Genomic DNA, 20114 nt, shown 5'->3' with positions numbered 1-20114 from the left:
CAAGGTATGTATTTTTTTAAGATCAAGTACTCACACTTTTTGAAGTGACTTTTCAGTAAGAAAAGAAAAATAGGTCAATATCTCAGTTCACTTTGAGCTTTAGCAGTACTCATCTTCCCAAATGCACACATTTAGCGTGTATGGTTAAAGAGTCCTTTGCTTGTATCTGTGTTAACGTGCAGCAGTCTGAGAATTCAGAAGTTTTGCCATTCATCAGTGTTAGTTAGAAGTTACTTGAGGATAAAAATGGGTTTAACCTTCCCAGGAAAACTCCCAAAAGAGAATATACCTGGGCTTAAATTTAAAAGCTTTTTTTCTCCTTCTGGGTCTGTCCGCAGTGTTGTATGTATGAGGAGAGACCCTACAGCTGCTTTCTCTCTAGCATTTACGTCTGCCTTTTGAGGAGGACTCTCTCTTTTATAGTCAGACCCATTATTATTATTATTACTACTACTATAGTTACTATTATAGTTAGCTGTCTCTGTTAGCTTTCCACCAGACTTTTTAATGAACCAGGAGGAGGAGGGTTTATTAAAGCCCATCGTACAGGAAATGGAGAGAGGTGGAAGAATGGGACACTGGTCGCCAGATAAAGTTGCCAACACTCCTCCAGCAGTCAGATCCTTGGCTTCACAGAGCAGCTTCATAGAGAGAGACACAAATAAATGGCGTGTGGGGTATTCACACGTTACGGTGAGGTTCTATCAATAACATTCAAATGTTGTATTCAAATTGCTCCTTTTTCAAGCACACATTGATGGCACCATCCTTCAGGGCATAAAGAGATGGAGGTTGGAATGTGAGAATTTATTACTATGCTATTTTGGAGAGGGTTGGAATGGGGAGAAGGAGAGAGGAATGATGAAAATATCCTGTGTGGAAACACTGTGAATTATATTCATAACACATCTGTGCGAGGTACAGTTGAGGTTGGCTCAGTAGTGGGATTTTGATGAGATGGAAAAAAAAAAAAGTGCAGCTTTGTATAAGAGTCTATATGAAAAAAGAAAGTATTGAAGGGTAATGAATCCAGCATGAAATAGCTTCTGTGGCCATTAGTGAGGGTGCAATGTTTGGGGTCTTGCAGGAGACATCTTTTCCCCTCCCTGAGGGGAAACAGGAAAGCTAATGTGGGATTCTCTCCTCTTTGCAAACCAGCTTTGTGGTGTGACAGGCAAAATTATAACTCAAAAGGTGCTTATCTGCTTGGTTTTTCACTGAAAATACTGTGACATCAGTATGTAGGTCATGTCAAACTGTTTGGGTTTTGTATGTCACATGTGGGTCATATTCTATATTATTATAGCCAGAACTGTGAGTGGGAGAGGTTCTGCTCCATAAGGAATGTGAGATTTGAGAACTGGGTTTCACTCAGGACCGCTCCTTTCCCATTTCAAAGTTCTCTCATACAGAAAATGTACAACTGAGAAGAGATTCAGAGCAGCCCTGTGGAGAAGGACTTGGGTGTGTTGGTCAATGAGAAAATGAAGATGAGCCGGCTTCAGTGTGCACTTGCAGCCCAGAAAGCCAACCGTATCCTGGGCTGCATCAAGAGGAGTGTGACCAGCAGGTCAAAGGAGGTGATCCTGCCCCTCTACTCTGCTCTTGAGACCTCACTTAAGAGTATTGTGTACAGTTCTGGTATCCTCAGCATAAAAAGGACATGGAACTGTTGGAACAAGTCCAGAGAAGGGCCACAAGGATGATCAGGGGACTGGAGCACCTCCCGTATGAAGATAGGCTGAGGAAGTTGGGGCTGTTGAGCCTGGAGAAGAGAAGGCTGCGTGGAGACCTCATAGCAGCCTTCCAGTATCTGAAGGGGGCCTGTAAGGATGCTGGGAAGGGACTCTTCATTAGGGACTGTAGTGACAGGACAAGCGGTAACGGGTTAAAACTGAAACAGGGGAAGCTCAGTTTGGATATAAGGAAGAAGTTCTTTACTGTAAGGGTGGTGAAGCACTGGAATGGGTTGCCCAGGGAAGCTGTGGCTGCCATATCCCTGTCAGTGTTCAAGGCCAGGTTGGACAGAGCCTTGCGTGACATGGTTTAATGGGAGGTGTCCCTGCGTATGGGAGGGGGATTGGAACTAGATGATCTTAAGGTCCTTTCCAACATTAACTATTCTATGATTCTATGATTCTATAACTGGGGCACAGGAGAGGCTTTAACTGACTTGATATGATTTCACAAAAAATCTGTGTTGGGACATGGAGTAGTATTTTGTAACAAAGAATCAGAATTATCAACCTGGAAGGGCTATCTGGAATATATTTTTAATCTTGAAGTTTGCAAGGGGTTGGTTGGTTAGTTGGTTTTCCAAAAAGAATTATTCCATCTTCATTATTCCAGCAGTTTCTTGTGCACAAGTTCAAAAATGAAGCATTTCAGCTTGAGGCAGGGTTGGCAGCCAAACGAAACAGTCTTCAAAAATTCAGCTTTATACAGCTTAATACCTAACGTAATCTGATGTGTGTGCAGTACATAAGATGGTGCTCTTGAAGAAAGCCAGCTTTGGTAACAATGTGCAGTGTTTCCTACAGGATGAGATGTTGATGGTTTGGATGTTGGAATGCATCACTCAATATCTTCACACACACAATCCATGTGCATTGCCTTGACCCAATCCCACCAGTAGTCTTTGCAGGGAAGCCACTGGGCTTTAGATGAGCTCCACAGTCTCACAGATTGCCCAAATCAGTCTTAGCTGGGGATGTTGAGGTAGGAATTGCCATATTCCAGGCTAAACCTATTTTTCCACTGCCAGGAGAGCTTTGCCAGAGTTGTCCTTACTTGCCATCCGTTGGGGTACATACAGAGAGCTCACAGCCCTACGTCCTTCAGCAGCATGAGGTTGTTATCAATGGAGGAGCCCTGCCTCAGACTAGGGTTGGAATTGCTGCAGGTGCATGGGCTCCTCCAAAGGCCAGTTTCCAGAAAGCAGCTGTGGGACTTTGTCATGTCAGATGGTTGGAATCCACTTAGTGACAAGTGAACAATGAAGGACAATTATGCTTTCAGCTACATTCATGAGTAACTGGTGGTAAGATAGTGGAAGGAAATGACCCATTGTCCAACAACCCCTGATTTGTGACTCATGGCATCATTTGAAGGGTGTTTAAACTTCTTTCCTTTGTGTAAATATCTTTACACATTTTTTTTCCAGCTTTACACACTCAGTTATTCCTTTTATGTGACTGAATACTATGAATTCCATTCTTCTCCTTTAAATGCTTATCTCTTCATAAGCCATCCAACAGCTGAGTCTGCCCATTCTGTTTGCAGCCTCAGCTTTAGTCTGTGCTGGTGGCCATGTGAGGGAAGCACACATGGAGTCACAGAGTGAGTGCTGCTCCGTGAAACCTCCCCTGGAAAAATACTCTCTGGGGTGGGGTTGGTAAAGCAGTGGCGCATTGAGCATTTGGAGATGAAAATCACTGGGTACCAGGTGGTGTGTCTCAAAATCATTCATAGAATGAATTGTAGAGCACAGAAGAAACAACGCAGATTGGACAACACAGATGTTTAATGAAACCCTTTAATGCTCTTTCCATGTCAACATTTTGTAGCTTATGCCAAGTGGCTGTTAAGTCTTTCTCTTGTCTTTTAATGAATTAATGACTTGGTGTAACTAGCAGGTTTTATCTGTAGCGGTAATGCTCCAATGCTTTAATTTTGTCAGTGCTCAGTGAAGCCCTTCTCTGTATATTGCTCTTCAAAGGACTGTTTCTCATCCATGATGTCTTGAGTGAAGCACCATCTTTATCTATGAGCACTAAGGTAATGCTGATCAGTGGTCAAGTTCTGTTTTAACATTAGCCAAGCCATGGTGCTTGCTTAATCCTCTTCTTGTCCATATGAGCATACTCTGTGGGAACATCTTTCTCAGTGTTCAGGTTAACTGTTTGTCGTGGTTTAAACCCAGTCAGGTAACTTGTTCACTCACTCCCAGTGAGTGGTGCCAAGCTGACAACAATCAAGGTCCGTGTTCGTCTCCCCCCCCCCCTCCCTGCACCGGGGCTCTCCCCTTCCCCGCTCCCGGAGGAACGGGGAGGAGGATCGAGAGAGTGCAACTCCTACGGGTTGAGACAAGAACAGTCCAGCAACAAATCACCACCGCTACTATCAGCTAAAACAATGATAAGGGAAAATAACAAGGGAAGAGAATACGATACCACCGGCCAAGAAAACGAGTTCCACCCGGAAGCTCCTGTCCTTCCGGGTGACTCCCAGTTACCCCCCACCCCGGGCATGACGTGCTGTGGTATGGAATACCTCCCCGGCTAGCCCGGGTCAGGCGCCCCGTCTCTGCTTCCTCACAGCTTCCCCTCCTCCCTGGCAGAGCATGAGCATCACAGAGTCCTTGGTCAGGGTAAACATCACTTAGCAACAACCGAAAACATCGGCTTCATCAACGCTGTTCTCAAAACTAGAAGTCAAAACACAGCACTGCACCAGCTAACACAAAGGAAAAAACATGACTGCTACTGCTGAACCCAGGACATTATCCACCCCTTATTCCATACCATTCACGTCGTGCTCAGATCCCACATTTTCAATACACCATCGCTCTCCCACATATATACATCCATATACATACAGACCAAGAGGAAAAAAATCATTTTCTTAGTGCATGGACCAATCCCTATAATGCTGCCGAGTCCATTCGGTCCATGATGTTCCAAGTTCATTCTCTGTTGGGATGATGGCTGGAGGGAAGTCAGGGCCAGTCGCTGGTGACCTGGAGACATCTAGTTGATGGGCTATAAAAGCATTACACAGCAGGCAACAGCATACAATTGAGTTCACTGGCTGTTTTCCCCTAAAATCAAATCCCCTTGAGGTATACATCGGACTTCCCCATCTTCCCGCATTACCCACCAAGTATATCCAGGTCCCTGAGCAAAAGCAATCCCACGAGTGGGTTTGCCTTTACCTGAAGCAGGAATAACCCAGACTGTCTTCCCCAGCAAATTCTTCATATGCACCACGGGAACTTTGTCCCCCTCTACAATATGTAAAAGTTCTGACTGGGCTGGGCCGGCCCTGTTGGCAGATCCTCTGGTGTTGACCAACCAGGTGGCCTTTGGTAAATGTGTATCCCAATGCTTGAAAGTTCCCCCACCCATCGCTCTCAGTGTAGTTTTTAACAGCCCATTGTACCGTTCGATTTTCCCAGAGGCTGGTGCATGGTAGGGGATGTGATATACCCACTCAATGCCATGCTCTTTGGCCCAAATATCTATAAGGTTATTCCGGAAATGAGTCCCATTGTCTGACTCAATTCTCTCTGGGGTGCCGTGTCGCCACAAAATCTGTTTCTCAAGGCCCAGGATGGTGTTCCGGGCAGTGGCATGGGGCACAGCGTATGTTTCCAGCCACCCGGTGGTTGCTTCCACCATGGTAAGCACATGGCGCTTGCCTTGGCGGGTTGGTGGCAGTGTGATATAGTCAATCTGCCAGGCCTCCCCATATTTATACTTCAACCATCGTCCTCCATACCAAAGAGGCTTTAACCGCTTGGCTTGTTTAATTGCAGCACATGTTTCACACTCATGAATAACCTGGGCAATAGTGTCCATTGTTAAGTCCACCCCTCGGTCACGGGCCCATCTATATGTTGCATCTCTGCCTTGATGGCCTGAAGTGTCATGGGCCCACCGGGCCAAAAATAATTCACCTTTATGTTGCCAATCTAAGTCCATCTGAGCCACTTCAATCTTAGCCGCTTTATCCACTTGTTGGTTGTTCTGGTGTTCCTCAGTGGCCCGACTCTTGGGTACATGGGCATCTACATGACGTACCTTCACCACCAGGTTCTGCACCCGGGCAGCAATATCTTTCCACAGTGCAGCAGCCCAGATGGGTTTACCTCTGCGTTGCCAGTTGCTCTGCTTCCATTGCTTCAACCACCCCCACAGGGCATTTGCCACCATCCATGAGTCAGTATAGAGATAAAGTACTGGCCACTTTTCTCGTTCAGCAATGTCCAGGGCCAGCTGGATGGCTTTCACCTCGGCAAATTGACTCGATTCACCCTCTCCTTCAGCAGTTTCTGCAACTTGTCGTCCAGGACTCCATACAGCTGCCTTCCATCTCCGATGCTTTCCCACAATACGGCAAGAGCCATCAGTAAACAAGGCATACTGCTTTTCACTTTCTGACAGTTTATTATATGGTGGGGCCTCTTCAGCACGCACCACCTCCTCCTCTGGTGACATTCCGAAATCTTTGCCCTCTGGCCAGTCCATGATGACTTCTAGAATGCCTGGACGACTGGGACTTCCTATTCGAGTTCGTTGTGTAATTAGTGCAGCCCATTTACTCCATGTAGCATCAGTTGCATGATGTGTAGAGGAGACCCTGCCTTTGAACATCCAGCCCAGCACGGGCAGCCGGGGTGCCAGGAGGAGCTGTGCTTCAGTGCCAATCACTTCCGAAGCAGCTCGAACCCCTTCATAGGCTGCCAGTATCTCTTTCTCAGTTGGGGTATAGCTGGCCTCAGATCCTTTGTATCCCCGACTCCAAAAGCCGAGGGGTCGACCTCGAGTCTCCCCTGGAGCTTTCTGCCAGAGGCTCCAGGTAGGACCGTTCTCCCCAGCTGCAGTGTACAGCACATTTTTTACATCTGGTCCGGTTCGGACTGGTCCAAGGGCTACTGCATGAACTATCTCGCGTTTAATTTGCTCAAAGGCTTGTTGCTGCTCAGGGCCCCATTTAAAATCATTCTTCTTCCGGGTCACATGATAGAGAGGGCTTACAATCGAACTGTAATTTGGGATGTGCATTCTCCAGAACCCCACTGCACCCAAGAAAGCTTGCGTTTCTTTCTTATTAGTTGGTGGAGACATTGCTGTTATCTTGTTGATCACATCTGTGGGGATCTGTCTACGTCCATCTTGCCATTTTATTCCCAAAAATTGTATCTCCTGTGCAGGTCCCTTGACCTTACTCCGTTTTATGGCAAAACCGGCTTTCAGCAGGATTTGGATTATTTTTCTCCCTTTCTCAAAGACTTCTTCCGCTGTATCGCCCCACACAATAATGTCATCAATGTATTGCAGGTGTTCTGGAGCTTGCCCCTGTTCCAGTGCAGTCTGGATCAGTCCATGGCAAATGGTAGGGCTGTGTTTCCACCCCTGGGGCAGTCGGTTCCAAGTGAACTGGACACCCCTCCAAGTAAAAGCAAACTGTGGCCTGCACTCTGCTGCCAAAGGAATGGAGAAAAATGCATTGGCAATATCAATCGTGGCATACCACTTGCCTGCTTTTGACTCTAGCTCATACTGAAGTTCTAGCATGTCCGGTACGGCAGCACTCAATGGTGGTGTGACTTCATTCAGGCCACGATAGTCTACTGTTAGTCTCCATTCTCCATTAGACTTTCGCACTGGCCATATGGGGCTATTGAAGGGTGAGCGGGTCCTGCTGATCACCCCCTGACTCTCCAGTCTACGGATCAGCTGATGGATGGGAATCAGGGAGTCTCGGTTGGTGCGATATTGCCGCCGGTGCACTGTTGTGGTCGCAATTGGCACTTGTTGTTCTTCAACTTTCAGCAACCCCACAGCAGAGGGATCTTCTGAGAGACCAGGCAAAGTGGACAGCTGCTCAATTTCCTCAGTCTCCAAAGCAGCAATACCAAAAGCCCACCGGTACCCTTTTGGGTCTTTGAAGTACCCTCTCTTGAGGTAGTCTATGCCGAGGATGCATGGAGCCTCTGGACCAGTCACAATAGGGTGCTTTTGCCACTCCCTCCCAGTCAGGCTGATTTCAGCCTCCAGCACAGTCAACTCTTGGGATCCTCCTGTTACTCCAGAAATATAGATGGGTTCCACCCCTTGACAGCTTGATGGCATCAGGGTACACTGTGCACCGGTATCTACTAGAGCCTTATACTTCTGTGGGACTGATGTGCCAGGCCATCTGATCCACACAGTCCAGTAAATCCGATTGTCCCCTACCTCCACCTGGCTGGAGGCAGGGCCCCTCTAATGGTCGTCACAGCATTGGACACTTAAGTCGTGTTGAAAGGGATTATTCTTCGTTATCACAGGAGCTGGAGTAAAATCAGCTCTTCCACTCCATCTGGGAAACTGCTCACCAGAAACTGAAGCCGTAGCTCTCATGGGACGATCAGTCTTGGCCCTTGCTCCCCTCTTCAGTTCACTCACCCGTTCCTCCAAAGCTGAAGTAGGTTTTCCATCCCACTTTGTCATGTCTTCTCCGTGATCCAGCAGGTAAAACCATAGGGTACCCCGTGGCGTATACCTTCTGTATCTCCTCTCTTGAACAATAGGACGTCTTTTGTTAATTTTTTAACAAAATTAACAAAAATAATTTAACAAATAAATTACCGGGTGGTGAATTCATTGGTTCTTCATCTCGCTTCACCCTTTTTGCCTCCTTTTTGCTTGTTCTCTTGCGTACAGGGGCAACCGATATTGGTACGAATTGGTCCTCTGGTTTGGCTGCAGTGATTATCACTGTGGTTTGAGTAGCGACTGTACTTGTTGCTGGGGGTGGTGTAGCTACCGTGCTTGGAGCTGGGGTAACCGCGCTGTCTGTTGCAGTTGAAGTTTGAGCAGCTGCTGTACTTGCCACTGGGGTAGCTGCGCAGTTCATTGCAGCCAAAGTTTGAGTAGCGACTGTCGCTTTGCCCTCAAATCCGCCGACATTCTTTTCCTTTTGAAGGTGCTGGATAGTGTTGAACAAGGCCCTGTAAGCATAGGCCAAGCCCCAGCACGTTGCCGTGATTTGTCCATCTCTGGTATGGCCAGAATGACCACACACCTCATTTAAGTGTTTTACTAATTCTTCTGGATTTTGCAGTTGTTCGGTAGTGAAATTCCAAAATACTGGGGGGGCCCACTGACCTAGATACTTGCCCATACTATCCCACACACCCTGCCACTCATGGCTGTCCAGCCTCTGGGAAAATCTCTCGGTCCTCCTACATCGTCGTTTGACCCCAGACAAGACCCAAACCTGAATCTGCTTAACTCTTGAAATCAGTAGTGGGCAAAACACACTCTGTATGCGTGTTAGCATGGTGATTCCCATCACCATCAGCAAACAAGTCTCAAGAGCATTAAAAGGCCATTTAAAAAATTCGAAACTCTCAAATGTAAATGGTCTGGGGGGACGACTAGGAGGGTAAAAGGATGTCTCCTTCACAGGTTGAGCACCTGAGAAGGAGAAAAAAGATGTGTAATTGCTAAGCACCTCCATCATATACCTCCCAAAGTATAAAGGTGGTGACCACACTGGGAACATAAGCCAGATCAGTTTCATGATCAATGATTCTATTGTATTACAAGTCATTACCATAAAGTACAATGGGATAAAAACCTTAGCCCAAGCCCCACACTTGAAAAACACTAATACAGCCAATACCGGATGGACGTAAGATATGGTATACTGAAACTGTGAGATCAAGAGGAAAAACCTTGAGAGCCAATAAATCAGCATTGTGACGAGTGACTATCAATCCAGTCAGATCTGTTCTTATCTCAACCCCTCGTGCCCCACGTTGGGCGCCAAAAATAACTGTCGTGGTTTAAACCCAGTCAGGTAACTTGTTCACTCACTCCCAGTGAGTGGTGCCAAGCTGACAACAATCAAGGTCCGTGTTCGTCTCCCCCCCCCCCTCCCTGCACCGGGGCTCTCCCCTTCCCCGCTCCCGGAGGAACGGGGAGGAGGATCGAGAGAGTGCAACTCCTACGGGTTGAGACAAGAACAGTCCAGCAACAAATCACCACCGCTACTATCAGCTAAAACAATGATAAGGGAAAATAACAAGGGAAGAGAATACGATACCACCGGCCAAGAAAACGAGTTCCACCCGGAAGCTCCTGTCCTTCCGGGTGACTCCCAGTTACCCCCCACCCCGGGCATGACGTGCTGTGGTATGGAATACCTCCCCGGCTAGCCCGGGTCAGGCGCCCCGTCTCTGCTTCCTCACAGCTTCCCCTCCTCCCTGGCAGAGCATGAGCCTCACAGAGTCCTTGGTCAGGGTAAACATCACTTAGCAACAACCGAAAACATCGGCTTCATCAACGCTGTTCTCAAAACTAGAAGTCAAAACACAGCACTGCACCAGCTAACACAAAGGAAAAAACATGACTGCTACTGCTGAACCCAGGACACTGTTTTATCCTTTTGGCTCTACCAGCTCAGCTTGGATGATTTTCTCTTTCTTATTTTCCCTTAGAAATGAAACTGGATTCTTTTCATTAATTTTACTAACACAAAAAGTAAGTCGAAACCTCAAGTGTGATGAAAGGGAAAAAAAGACTGGTCAATCAGAGTACTTTTTCCTGATCTAAACTGGGATGCGATTGCTCCTGCAGCTGCTGGGTACCTATTGTAGGCTGTTCTTACAGACATGACATTATCTACCCCATTCACTTCTGTAGGTACAATTGTGTTAAAATGGCAGCTTTAAATATTTCTTCTGAAACAAAATCTGTTTTCTAATAATACAGTAATAATACTGTGACCAGTGCCTGATGTGTATGTCCTGATCTACCAGAGCTGTTCTGTATGAAAGGAAGATGAGAGTCACATCTGTGCAACCAGGTCAGTCACAGCCGATACCTGGACACATTAAAAACCAACAAACCCATCCCTGTGTCTGTAACCTATAAGAAGAGACACTGAAGGTGCTAAATAGTAATTTTGCCTTTTATACCTGCTTATATTCAGTTTAGAGGGAAAACAGGCCCATTTATTACTTCTGTTATACCTCTTCTGTGGACAGATGTGAATGTATGGGAGCTAGAAAGAAATAGAGTGCAAGGCAGCGAGAAGTGTATTCATGTCTATTTCCTTTTACCCTTAAAAGGCCTTTTTGGGTTTTCCAGTATGTTGCCATCAAAATATTGTTGTACCTCGACATTTTTCAAATAGCAAGTTGCCATGCCCCACCTCTTCAGAACTGACAGTTTTTCCTTGGATTTTTATTATGTGTTTGCACTGTTCATAATTACATTAATGGAAAATCTTAGCTGCTTCACCTCTGACATTTGTAGCTCCCCTCTCCAGCTGGACAGTAGTTCTGGCTTGGGCTGTGTTGGTAACACAGAGCCCATCGGCTGAAGGTACTCAGTGAAGGGGAACTTTCCTTCTGTTTCTCCATGGGTAGGAGAATACAGGAGCTGTCCTGGAGAAGGGCGAGAACTCTTTCCTGAGCAGATAAGAGCTTTCTCCTTGCATGGATCAGATTTCTGTGTCATTTGCAGAGCTGCTCCAAAGCACAGATTTTAAGGTGTGTAGTTGAAATGCACCTTTAAATTTCACATTGGTGGCATGTAGAAGCCCTAGGTAGTTACCAAGCTCCACACCTTTCATCCACAAGAGCTAAGGAGAATCATCTGTCTATCTACTACTGCTCTGCTTTCAATAGGGCATGCTCCCTTGCTCCAAATAATCCTGTATCAAATGGAGCTGGTTCTGTCTTGGTGCTCCATCCTGACTGTGTAGTAGGCTTGGCAGACTTTGAGAGGCTTAAGGCAGATAAAGATCTTGCCATGATCAAAGAGTAATTGCTGTTGACAGTAGACATTAAAGGTAATGTCTGTGGCTGGGAGTATGGGTGAGCACCAGCCATGCTGTGCTCCTGTTACAGACTTACTCTGGCAGTAACACATTCCATGTGTGTAGAAACAAATTCCTTTCCCTGCATTTAAAACTAAGCAGCTGTATGTAGACAGATCTCTCCCTTGATCTGAGTGAAATTAACTAAGTAGTAGTTAGGTGTCCAACAAAGCAGAACACGGAAGAGCAGCTTTGCTGAGAGGAAATGATACATACGGGAATATAGTTAAGAAAGTCTATTCCAAGAAGAATATTGTTAAGCTTTTATGATTAAGAAACTGTTCTCCTGATCTTGGCTTTTCCTCTTTCCCATGCCTCCTGTAGTTTATCTACTTAAAAAATCAGTTTCCTGATTTTATTAGGAAAATTTCCCCTTGTTGATGGCTTCTGTTATTCCAGAGGTTTAGAGCTCCCACTGCCAGTACAGACTCTGAGACCAGTGGGAGGGCTAAAGTAGCAGTGGTGGTCAGTCCTGACATGGCTACCCCTCATCTCTTCATGGATCCATTATCAGGTTAGCTTAGAGGGTTTACAAGGGAGGTCAACCCTTCAGAATTGGAATAAAACAGAATAAATGTCATTTTGACTAATGCAGGTAGCATCAAACGATCAATAGCCAGCTGTCAGTCCTTCAAGGAGATTGCCATCTGTTCAGAAAGTCCTCATAGAATCCCAACTGGAAGGGACCTTAAGGATCACCTGGTCCGATCTTTCTAGGCAAAGCATGACCTAGATTAGTTGTTCCAGCACCCTGTCCATCCTGTCCTCTCATGTCCCCTGGTCTGTCCATACTGGAGAGGGAAAAAAGCTGCCATTATAGACAGTAGTGGTAGACATCCTTGGCAGTTTGATTCCTTACAACAAATTAACTAATTATGCTAAATAATGAGAAATACTTATCTGAATGGACCTGAGGAATTCTTCGTCTATTAAGGAGATGGTGGCTAAAATCCTGGGTGCAAAGATCTAAGTAAAGGATGGTTAGCAAGGAAGATATGAGCTGATTGCTGACAGTGTTGAATACTGCATATTAGAAACCAGTTTTCCTTTTCTATTATAGAGGACTAGCAGGTGGTGAACTGGAGGTTAGCAGAACCTTTCTTCTCTAATGAGAAATGTATTTTAAGAGGGTCATTTGTGGCACACATGTCCAAGAGTGACAAAGCAGATGGTGTGGTCCATTTTAAATGTCAGATAATCATAAGGGATTTTTCTGGAGCTAGGAAAGACAAACTTCTGATATAAGTTCTGTGGTGTTAAATGTGTTTATATATGCAGGGTCTTGTAAAATGTGACTGCATGCCTTCGGGTTCTATTTTTTGCTCTAGTTATCCATGTATTTACTGATAGTTTTTGGGGACTGTTCCTCTGCTGTCCATGCAGTGCTTCGACTTCACAATTAGCCATGGTCAGAAGCCAGATGTGAGATGGGTGTGCTTCTGCTTCTCATGGTGTGGGAATTTCTAGGCTGGCTTATGATGCTTCCTGCTAATACATCTGGTGTCAAGGTTTGAGATGAGGAAATAATCTGCCTCTAAGCCACATGATAATTATGACTTCTGGTTGCTGTCCGAAGCTTACTGGGAAGAGCTCTCTGTTCCTTTGTGCCCAGAGGTGCATGCATATGATGTTTCTTGGGACTAGTCTGCATTAGGTGACTGTCTCTTGGTCACTTCGGACTGCAGAGACCTGACCACAGGTCTCCTGCCAGTGCCCTCCACTCCTCTTTCCCCACATAGCTGACAGCTGGCTCAGATGCCAAATCTTCTGAAGCTTTATGGATCTCAGGGAAGCTGCTGAAAACTGCAGACAGCTCAAGCTATCCAGCATTTCTTCTTCCAGAAAGTTCTGAGTTAGCAAATAAGTTATGAATGCCACCTGTGTTTTCAAAATGTGGTGGGCTTTCAAGGTACTTTCTCCCCCTTTCTGAATTGCCCTGACCTTTTACAATGCACTGTTGAAATTATGGATCCAAAGACTCTGTAAGTGTGCTCCTTTGTGGAATAAAAATTATTTTCAGATTGATTTAATGATACATGAAGGCCAGGTTGGACGGGGCTTGGAGCAACCTGCTCTAGTGGAAGATGTCCCTGCCCATGGCAGGGGTTGGAATTGGATGAGCTTTATGGGAATGAGCACAATGACTGTGGGCAGGTTTATACTGACACTGCACTAATCTCTGCTGGTACTTGGATGTACATCTCAGAGGTTGTGTGTTCTCTTATTTGCTGGGTTTTCTTAGACATGAGGGAAGCAGTCAGGGCTGTAGCCATCTGATTCTGAAGATAGACCCTGTTATTCCTTAAACAAGTAAGCATATATGAGGAACGTATATACATAGAGATACAGAGATAGATACAGGGATAGACAAACAGAGTTAGGTACAGAGATAGGTAGAGATACAGAGACAGATATAGATAGGTAGATAGATAGATAGGTAGATGGATAGATAGAGGTATCAGTGCAGTGTACTTATACTGCTGGTATCAGTGGCAGTGTATCACAAAATTCAGCCCATATATTTTACAATATAAAATCAGATTGTAAGAATCTTCCATGCTTAGGGTTCTCTTTAGGTATTCTTAGGTTTGCTCAATGACAACTCATGAAATTAGACTTGAGCAGATCCCAGCTTTATGTAAGAGTAGGGGAAGAGGCAGAGAGTCATTCTTTTAAAATTACACTCTAGGAAAGATACGTGCTGTAACCCAGAATGTCTTTTTGGCCTCTTTTAATACAGGAAAGCATATAGCAGGGATACAGTCATGCCCAATTTTTGATGTAGGTGTTTATGTTAAAAGTTGTTTCTGAAAAAGGATTTAGAAGGGAGGCAAATGTTCCTGGCCTGTAGAAGGGTTCACAGATATATCTGCTGAACAGAAAGTTACCATCTGATTCCAGCAGTGTGGTTCTAGGTCTCTAGAGGTGGCACGAGGCGAGGTCAGCAGCCGTGGTTTTCAGCAAAACACAGTGACAAAGGATGTGGGGGAGATTTCCTTCTGAAAAAAAAGGAATGTGTGAGAAAAGAAATACCTCCCTGAACATGTGCATACATCACTCTGTGCTCTCCCTTCCTACCCAAATGTTTGCAGGACTGATTCACTTGAGGAAAGACAAATCTTTTTCTGACAGGTGAGGTCATGGTGTGAAAGATGCAGGTAAGCAGCAAAACAAGAAAAAAGAGGAGATAACGAAACAGCTAATTCCAGAATGGGATTAGGAAGGATTAGTCTGTCTAGCACAAATCCCCAGACAGGCAGACTGGTTTCCTCTGTGTGTAACAGAGAATATTGCTTTTTGGTAACAGTCACCTCTTGGCTGTTTTAGACACTCAGCACTACCGGATAGATTAACTTGCAAAGAACTTTTGTTTTCAGATGATTCATTTAAATAATTCCCTTCAGTAAGCATTGCTGTGATCTCTCCCCACTCATAGCAAGGGGGTTGTTCCTTGAACTTTTCCTTGTGTCTGAATTGCTTATTCTGTACTGTAGAGAAGAGTTTTATCAGGAAAGATGGATTTCTCCACCATGTGGTGACAGCAGCTCCAACATGAAGGTTAAGGGGGTGTCCAAAGGCACTCCTGTGGCATTCAGGTAACACATCTGCAGCATTGCCTACCTGTCAGCTGTTCATCTTAGTGCTGAAACCACCCATGGATGTAAATAGTTGCAGATGTTCAGTAGAGTTGTGCCACCTTCAAGTACCTGAGGATTTCCTAAGCCATGGTTTAACACGCAAAGATTATTGTGCATTTTCCTTCGAATGCCAATTTTCTTTACACTCTGTTCAATGCAAAACTTGTAACCATGCCCAGCGGAAGTCCCAGCCTGTGCATTTTTTAACCGTTGTCTAATGACCTCCAGAGGCTTAGCTGGGGTTTGTGACATGAGATCCAATAGTGTGTGGCAGTATCAATAGGTAAAGCCCATTTCCTAGCACTGCAGATGTCTTTCCCTTCCAAACCTGGGAAGGTCTCAGTACGGAAAGGAGATAGAGGATACTTTTCACTACAACTCCATAGTAAACATTGGGGTTGTCTTTGTAATTAGTCTTACTTGGAGCACTGTGATTCACAGTCCAGATGCAAACTTGGACAGCTTTCTGTAGAGTGGATTAGATAAAATATCTAAAGTGTTTGTGTCCACCTGCCTGGGATGTTCTGATTTGTGCATTTTGCATTTATAAGAATAATAATGCCATCTCCTGAACAGAACACATCTGAGGAGGCTTTTTGTGCTGTTCACTAAAGGTATCTGCTACTCTCCCTTCCATGTGCCTCAGCAGAAGCCAGCAAACACAGAACAGACTCTTAAGAATCAGCCAGAATTAATTGTGATCCATTATGATAAATAACTTGAAGTTGGTCAAAGCATTTGGAATGGACTTTAATGCTATGAAAAGATTCATTGACTCTGTGAGCTCTTCTAGAATTTCCACTAATGCCCCAACACTCAGCTGAATCATGAGCAACGGCACGAGGAAAGTGGTTTAATGACTGGGCTATGGGAACATTGCATCTTGTCATTTTGGTCTATTTTCTCCTGTGTCACGCTGTCATCTCTTTGCCCTTATGTCCTGTTAAGTGCTTGGTGATCGGTGCAGATTGCAGCATTTTCCAAAGGAGCTGTCATTAGTACATGTAACCGAGGCTTGGTTCTGATTGTTTGACCCCCTTAAGTGCTAGGTTATGGAAAACAGACAAGTGAGAACAGATAGAGCACTTTTACTACCCTGGATTGTTTGGATGGGGCACAGCAGTTTAGTAGGTGAATTTAGGGAGAAGATCCCACTGTTTCACTTCCCAGTGAGGTATGAGGCTTGCTGGGTCCTTACCAACAAGCTGTAGCTTGAGTGGGGCCAAGAGGAAAACTGGACAGGGCCTTTTGACAAGGGCCTGAAAGGACAGAACAAGAGGACTTTAAACAGACAGAGGGGAGATTAAGATTAGACATTAGGGAGAAGTTCTTCCCTGTGAGGGTGGTGAGGCCCTGGCACAGGTTGCCCAGAGAAGCTGTGGCTGCCCCATCCCTGGCAGTGTTCAAGGACAGGTTGAACAGGACTTGGAGCAACCTGGTGTAGTGAAAGGTGTCCCTGCCCGTGGCAGGGGGTTGGAACTGGATGAGCTTTTAAGGTCTCTTCCAATACAAACCAGTCTGTGGTTCTATGAATATCCTCAGGAGTCCTGGTACCTCTCGTGGAATACACTGCCTGCCAGGCCGGGTGAAACAGTTGAGTTTTCACCACCAAGTCCAGTCAGGGGAGGTTTGGGATTTCTGTGGAAAGAAATGCGTAAATTACATTTCACGAGGTGGAAGGCTCAGAGCTTGATGTTCCCAGTGGTGTGGCCATCCAGCATGTTTTGCAACATTGGCCTGGTCCTGCTGTCCTTCCACAAGCAAAACTTACATCCACTTTACTGGAAGTCTTGGCTGGAAGCATGTGAAGGGCCAGTCTGTGTGTACTTGCAACAACCTTGGCTTTCATCAGCTCCAGCATAGAGGAAAAGGGCTCAAAAGCTCTGCTCTCATTTGGGGAAATGCTCCCTTTCAGTACAAGTCAACACAAGTGGAAGGCAGAACCATACACTCCTTTCTATCCATGGGATGCAGGGGGGTTTTGCCAGGTTCATGGAGCAGGAAGAAATGTGTATTTAAGTGTTGTATCATCTCTTTCTTCTAAATGGAAGAGTGGGGGAATGAGGATGCTCCTTGCCTGTCGTGGAGCCAGACACAAGAACGCACCGGTTCCCAGTGAGGACACTATAATATGTCCAAACAGGCATCTGTTAATTCCTTATTGCCTGTTGGTGTGCTGGCTTAGGTTTAGGAAGAACTAAGTAACAGCTGTGACTTTTTTTGCCTTCAAAAGTCCATGGTGATGTTTTGCTTTGCTGTACTAAGTAGAAAAAACAGCTTCTGAGTGATTACAGCTATAGGCTGTTGAACATACCCCTTAAAAGCCAGTTCAGAATGGTTCATCTGAACCCTACCCCTTGACCAGTGTCTTCAAGAACCCACCCAGTATTCTGTGACATTGACAGGGAAGTGTATTTAAAGGCCTGATTTGAGGCAAGAAAAGCAGCGGGGGTAATTCTGGGTTAGGAAGGGAAGTATTTGGCCTAGATCTCCTTAGGGATGAATTTTATGCTTGAAATCACAAGTGTGTGATATACTATAGAACCACATAGTTGAATTAGTTTTTTCACTGGGTATCTGGTGATTTCCCTTCCTCCAGCACCACCAGAATAATCTCTTTAGAGTTCTTGATTTATTTTATCCGAGGAAATGATGACTCTACAGGTGAGGATGTTTCTGAAACACAGGTGAAGATGTTTCTGAAACAGAATCAGAATGGACATTAATGTCTTAATATTTCATAGAATCCCAGACTGGTTTGAGTTGGAAGGGACCTTAAGGCTCATCCAGTTTCAACCCCTTGCCACTAGAACACCTTCCACTAGAACAGGTTACCCGTATCCAACCTGGCCTTGAGCACTGCCAGGGATGGAGCAGCCAGAGCTTCTCTGGGCAACCTGTGCCAGGGCCTCACCACCCTCACAGGGAAGAACTTCTTCCTTAGATCTCATCTCAATCTCCCCTCTGTCAGTTTAAAGCCCTTCCCCCTTGTCCTGTCCCTACAGGCCCTTGTCTAAAGCCTCTCTTCAGGTTTCTTGTTAAGTCCTTCAGGTATTGGAAGACTGTTGTGGGGTCTCCGAGGAGCCTTCTCTTCTCCAGGCTGCACAAGCCCAGCTCTCAGCCTGTCATTTTCTTGCAGAGTCTCTTCTGGGTGTCCCTGGAGAGCTGAGTTCCTTATCCAGCAGAGTGGAGCAGCAGCTAAATAGCACCCTGAGGCGACGCAGGCATGCGGGTGATGACGACTACAACATCGAGGTGCTGCTTGGCGTGGATGACTCTGTCATCCGATTCCATGGCAAAGAACACGTTCAAAACTATCTCCTCACCCTCATGAACATAGTGAGTATCTTCCAAAGTGCTGTACTGTTTGTTTTGGAATGACACAGGCTTTTATTGACTCTTCAGGAGTATCTAAGAGACCATGGTAAAAATATAAATATGATCATTTTGTCTGCTGTTGGGTACAGTTCTCTCTTTTCAAGATGTCCCTTTGATCTTTTTCACAGTAGTTTTCTAGGATAATTCCAAGAATTTGGAAATAGTTGAGAAACAGTAGGGAAATAATGTAAACTTAATACATGCGTAATAAAGCCTGGCTTCTCCTGCAACACAGTTGTGAAGGAAGCCTGGTTAAAGGATAAACATGCTGTGCAAAAACGTGTTCTAAACACCCAATGGCTCTTTGAAAGAAAACAGACCTTCTAGCCGTGTCTGTTCCTTAACTCATGTGGCAATGCCGGTGTTCATATAGAAGCTGCAAAAGAGCAGACACCTACAGAACTGCTTTATCATGGAGTGTCTCATGGGCTTAGCAAGGTGTTTGTTTGGTTTTTGTTTGGTTTTTTGTGTTTTTTGTTTGGTTGGTTTTTTTTTGCCTATATGTACATTTCTGGCTCTAAAATCAATGGCAAAATACCATATTTAAAGATAAAGAGTCTGGAGCTACATGATCAGATTCTATGGAAATTCATGTTACAGAAGAGCACAGTTCACACTGTGCATTGAAAGTCAGTTAATATACCAGCATTCAGTGCTAGAATTGCTCAAGCTTAAACATTTTCTGTTTTTTCCTATCTTAGAGGAAATCTGAAATAAAAACATGAAAGGAATATGAAGGGGATGTATAATCCCTTGCAATGTGTGGCCTGTTCTTAAGCATGTAAGTGTCAAACTTTCATAGATACATCTCAGTGTGGTGGGGATCATAAGGTTTGCCAGAAATTAAAAACAATATCCTAAGGACAGATTATAAGTATGTTTACTATTAATAATGACTTGGTGAATGTAGAAATTCTTGTATTTTTTACACTCACCTTTGTATTCCTGGAGTAATTTAAAACTGATTCCTTAGGCTTACAAACAATCTTTATGGCATTTCTTTACGTCCCATCAGCCACCATCATTTCTAACTGAGAGAATTCAATCCTTTTGCTATTGCAAAGCATTCAAAACAACTTCTACCCATCATCTCCAAACCCCATTTCAGCTCCTTTTAGCACACAGCATTCCCCTCCAGGAGAGACAGTCAGCATATAGAGTGTGTTTGACCTTCAGTCCTTGATTTGTGGTTAGTTCATGTGCTTGCACTGATAATTTTTTCTAGAGCATCTTCTGCTCCTAATGCCTTTCTGTGGTCGAAGCTTTGCCCCATTTGCCTGCAGGGGTGTGCAGTGAGATGCCAAACCTCAGCACCTCCTTTTGGATTAGATTAGATATTAGATTAGCTTCCAAAATAATGAGGATCAGCAGTTTAAAAATGTAATCCATAGGATTTGAGAAGAGGAAAAAAATCTCCAAATTAATTTAAACCAGCAAAACTCGGTGTAGAATTAGAATAACTCTGTACAGAATTATGCTGTGTTATAAATCTCGAATAAGACA

At 44.9% G+C, this 20114-nt stretch overlaps 1 protein-coding gene across 3 annotated transcripts in view; it reads left to right on the top strand.

The window, feature by feature from the left end:
• Positions 1–20114, top strand: part of ADAMTS3 (ADAM metallopeptidase with thrombospondin type 1 motif 3) — a 104305-nt gene that overhangs the window by 49738 nt on the left and 34453 nt on the right. For all 3 annotated transcript variants that reach the window (XM_061463294.1, XM_061463302.1, XM_061463284.1), the window contains exon 5: positions 18373–18572. In XM_061463294.1, the coding sequence (XP_061319278.1) occupies positions 18373–18572 (200 nt within the window). The remainder of the gene's footprint in view (positions 1–18372; positions 18573–20114) is intronic.

Source organism: Pezoporus flaviventris, unplaced genomic scaffold (genome assembly GCF_033815535.1).
Source record: "Pezoporus flaviventris isolate CSIRO_AGI_PZ_B2104156 unplaced genomic scaffold, CSIRO_AGI_Pfla_v1 ptg000002l, whole genome shotgun sequence".
NCBI classification, from domain to species: domain Eukaryota; kingdom Metazoa; phylum Chordata; class Aves; order Psittaciformes; family Psittacidae; genus Pezoporus; species Pezoporus flaviventris.
Note: the sequence above shows the minus strand (reverse complement) of the source record. Positions and strands in the feature narration are given on the sequence as shown.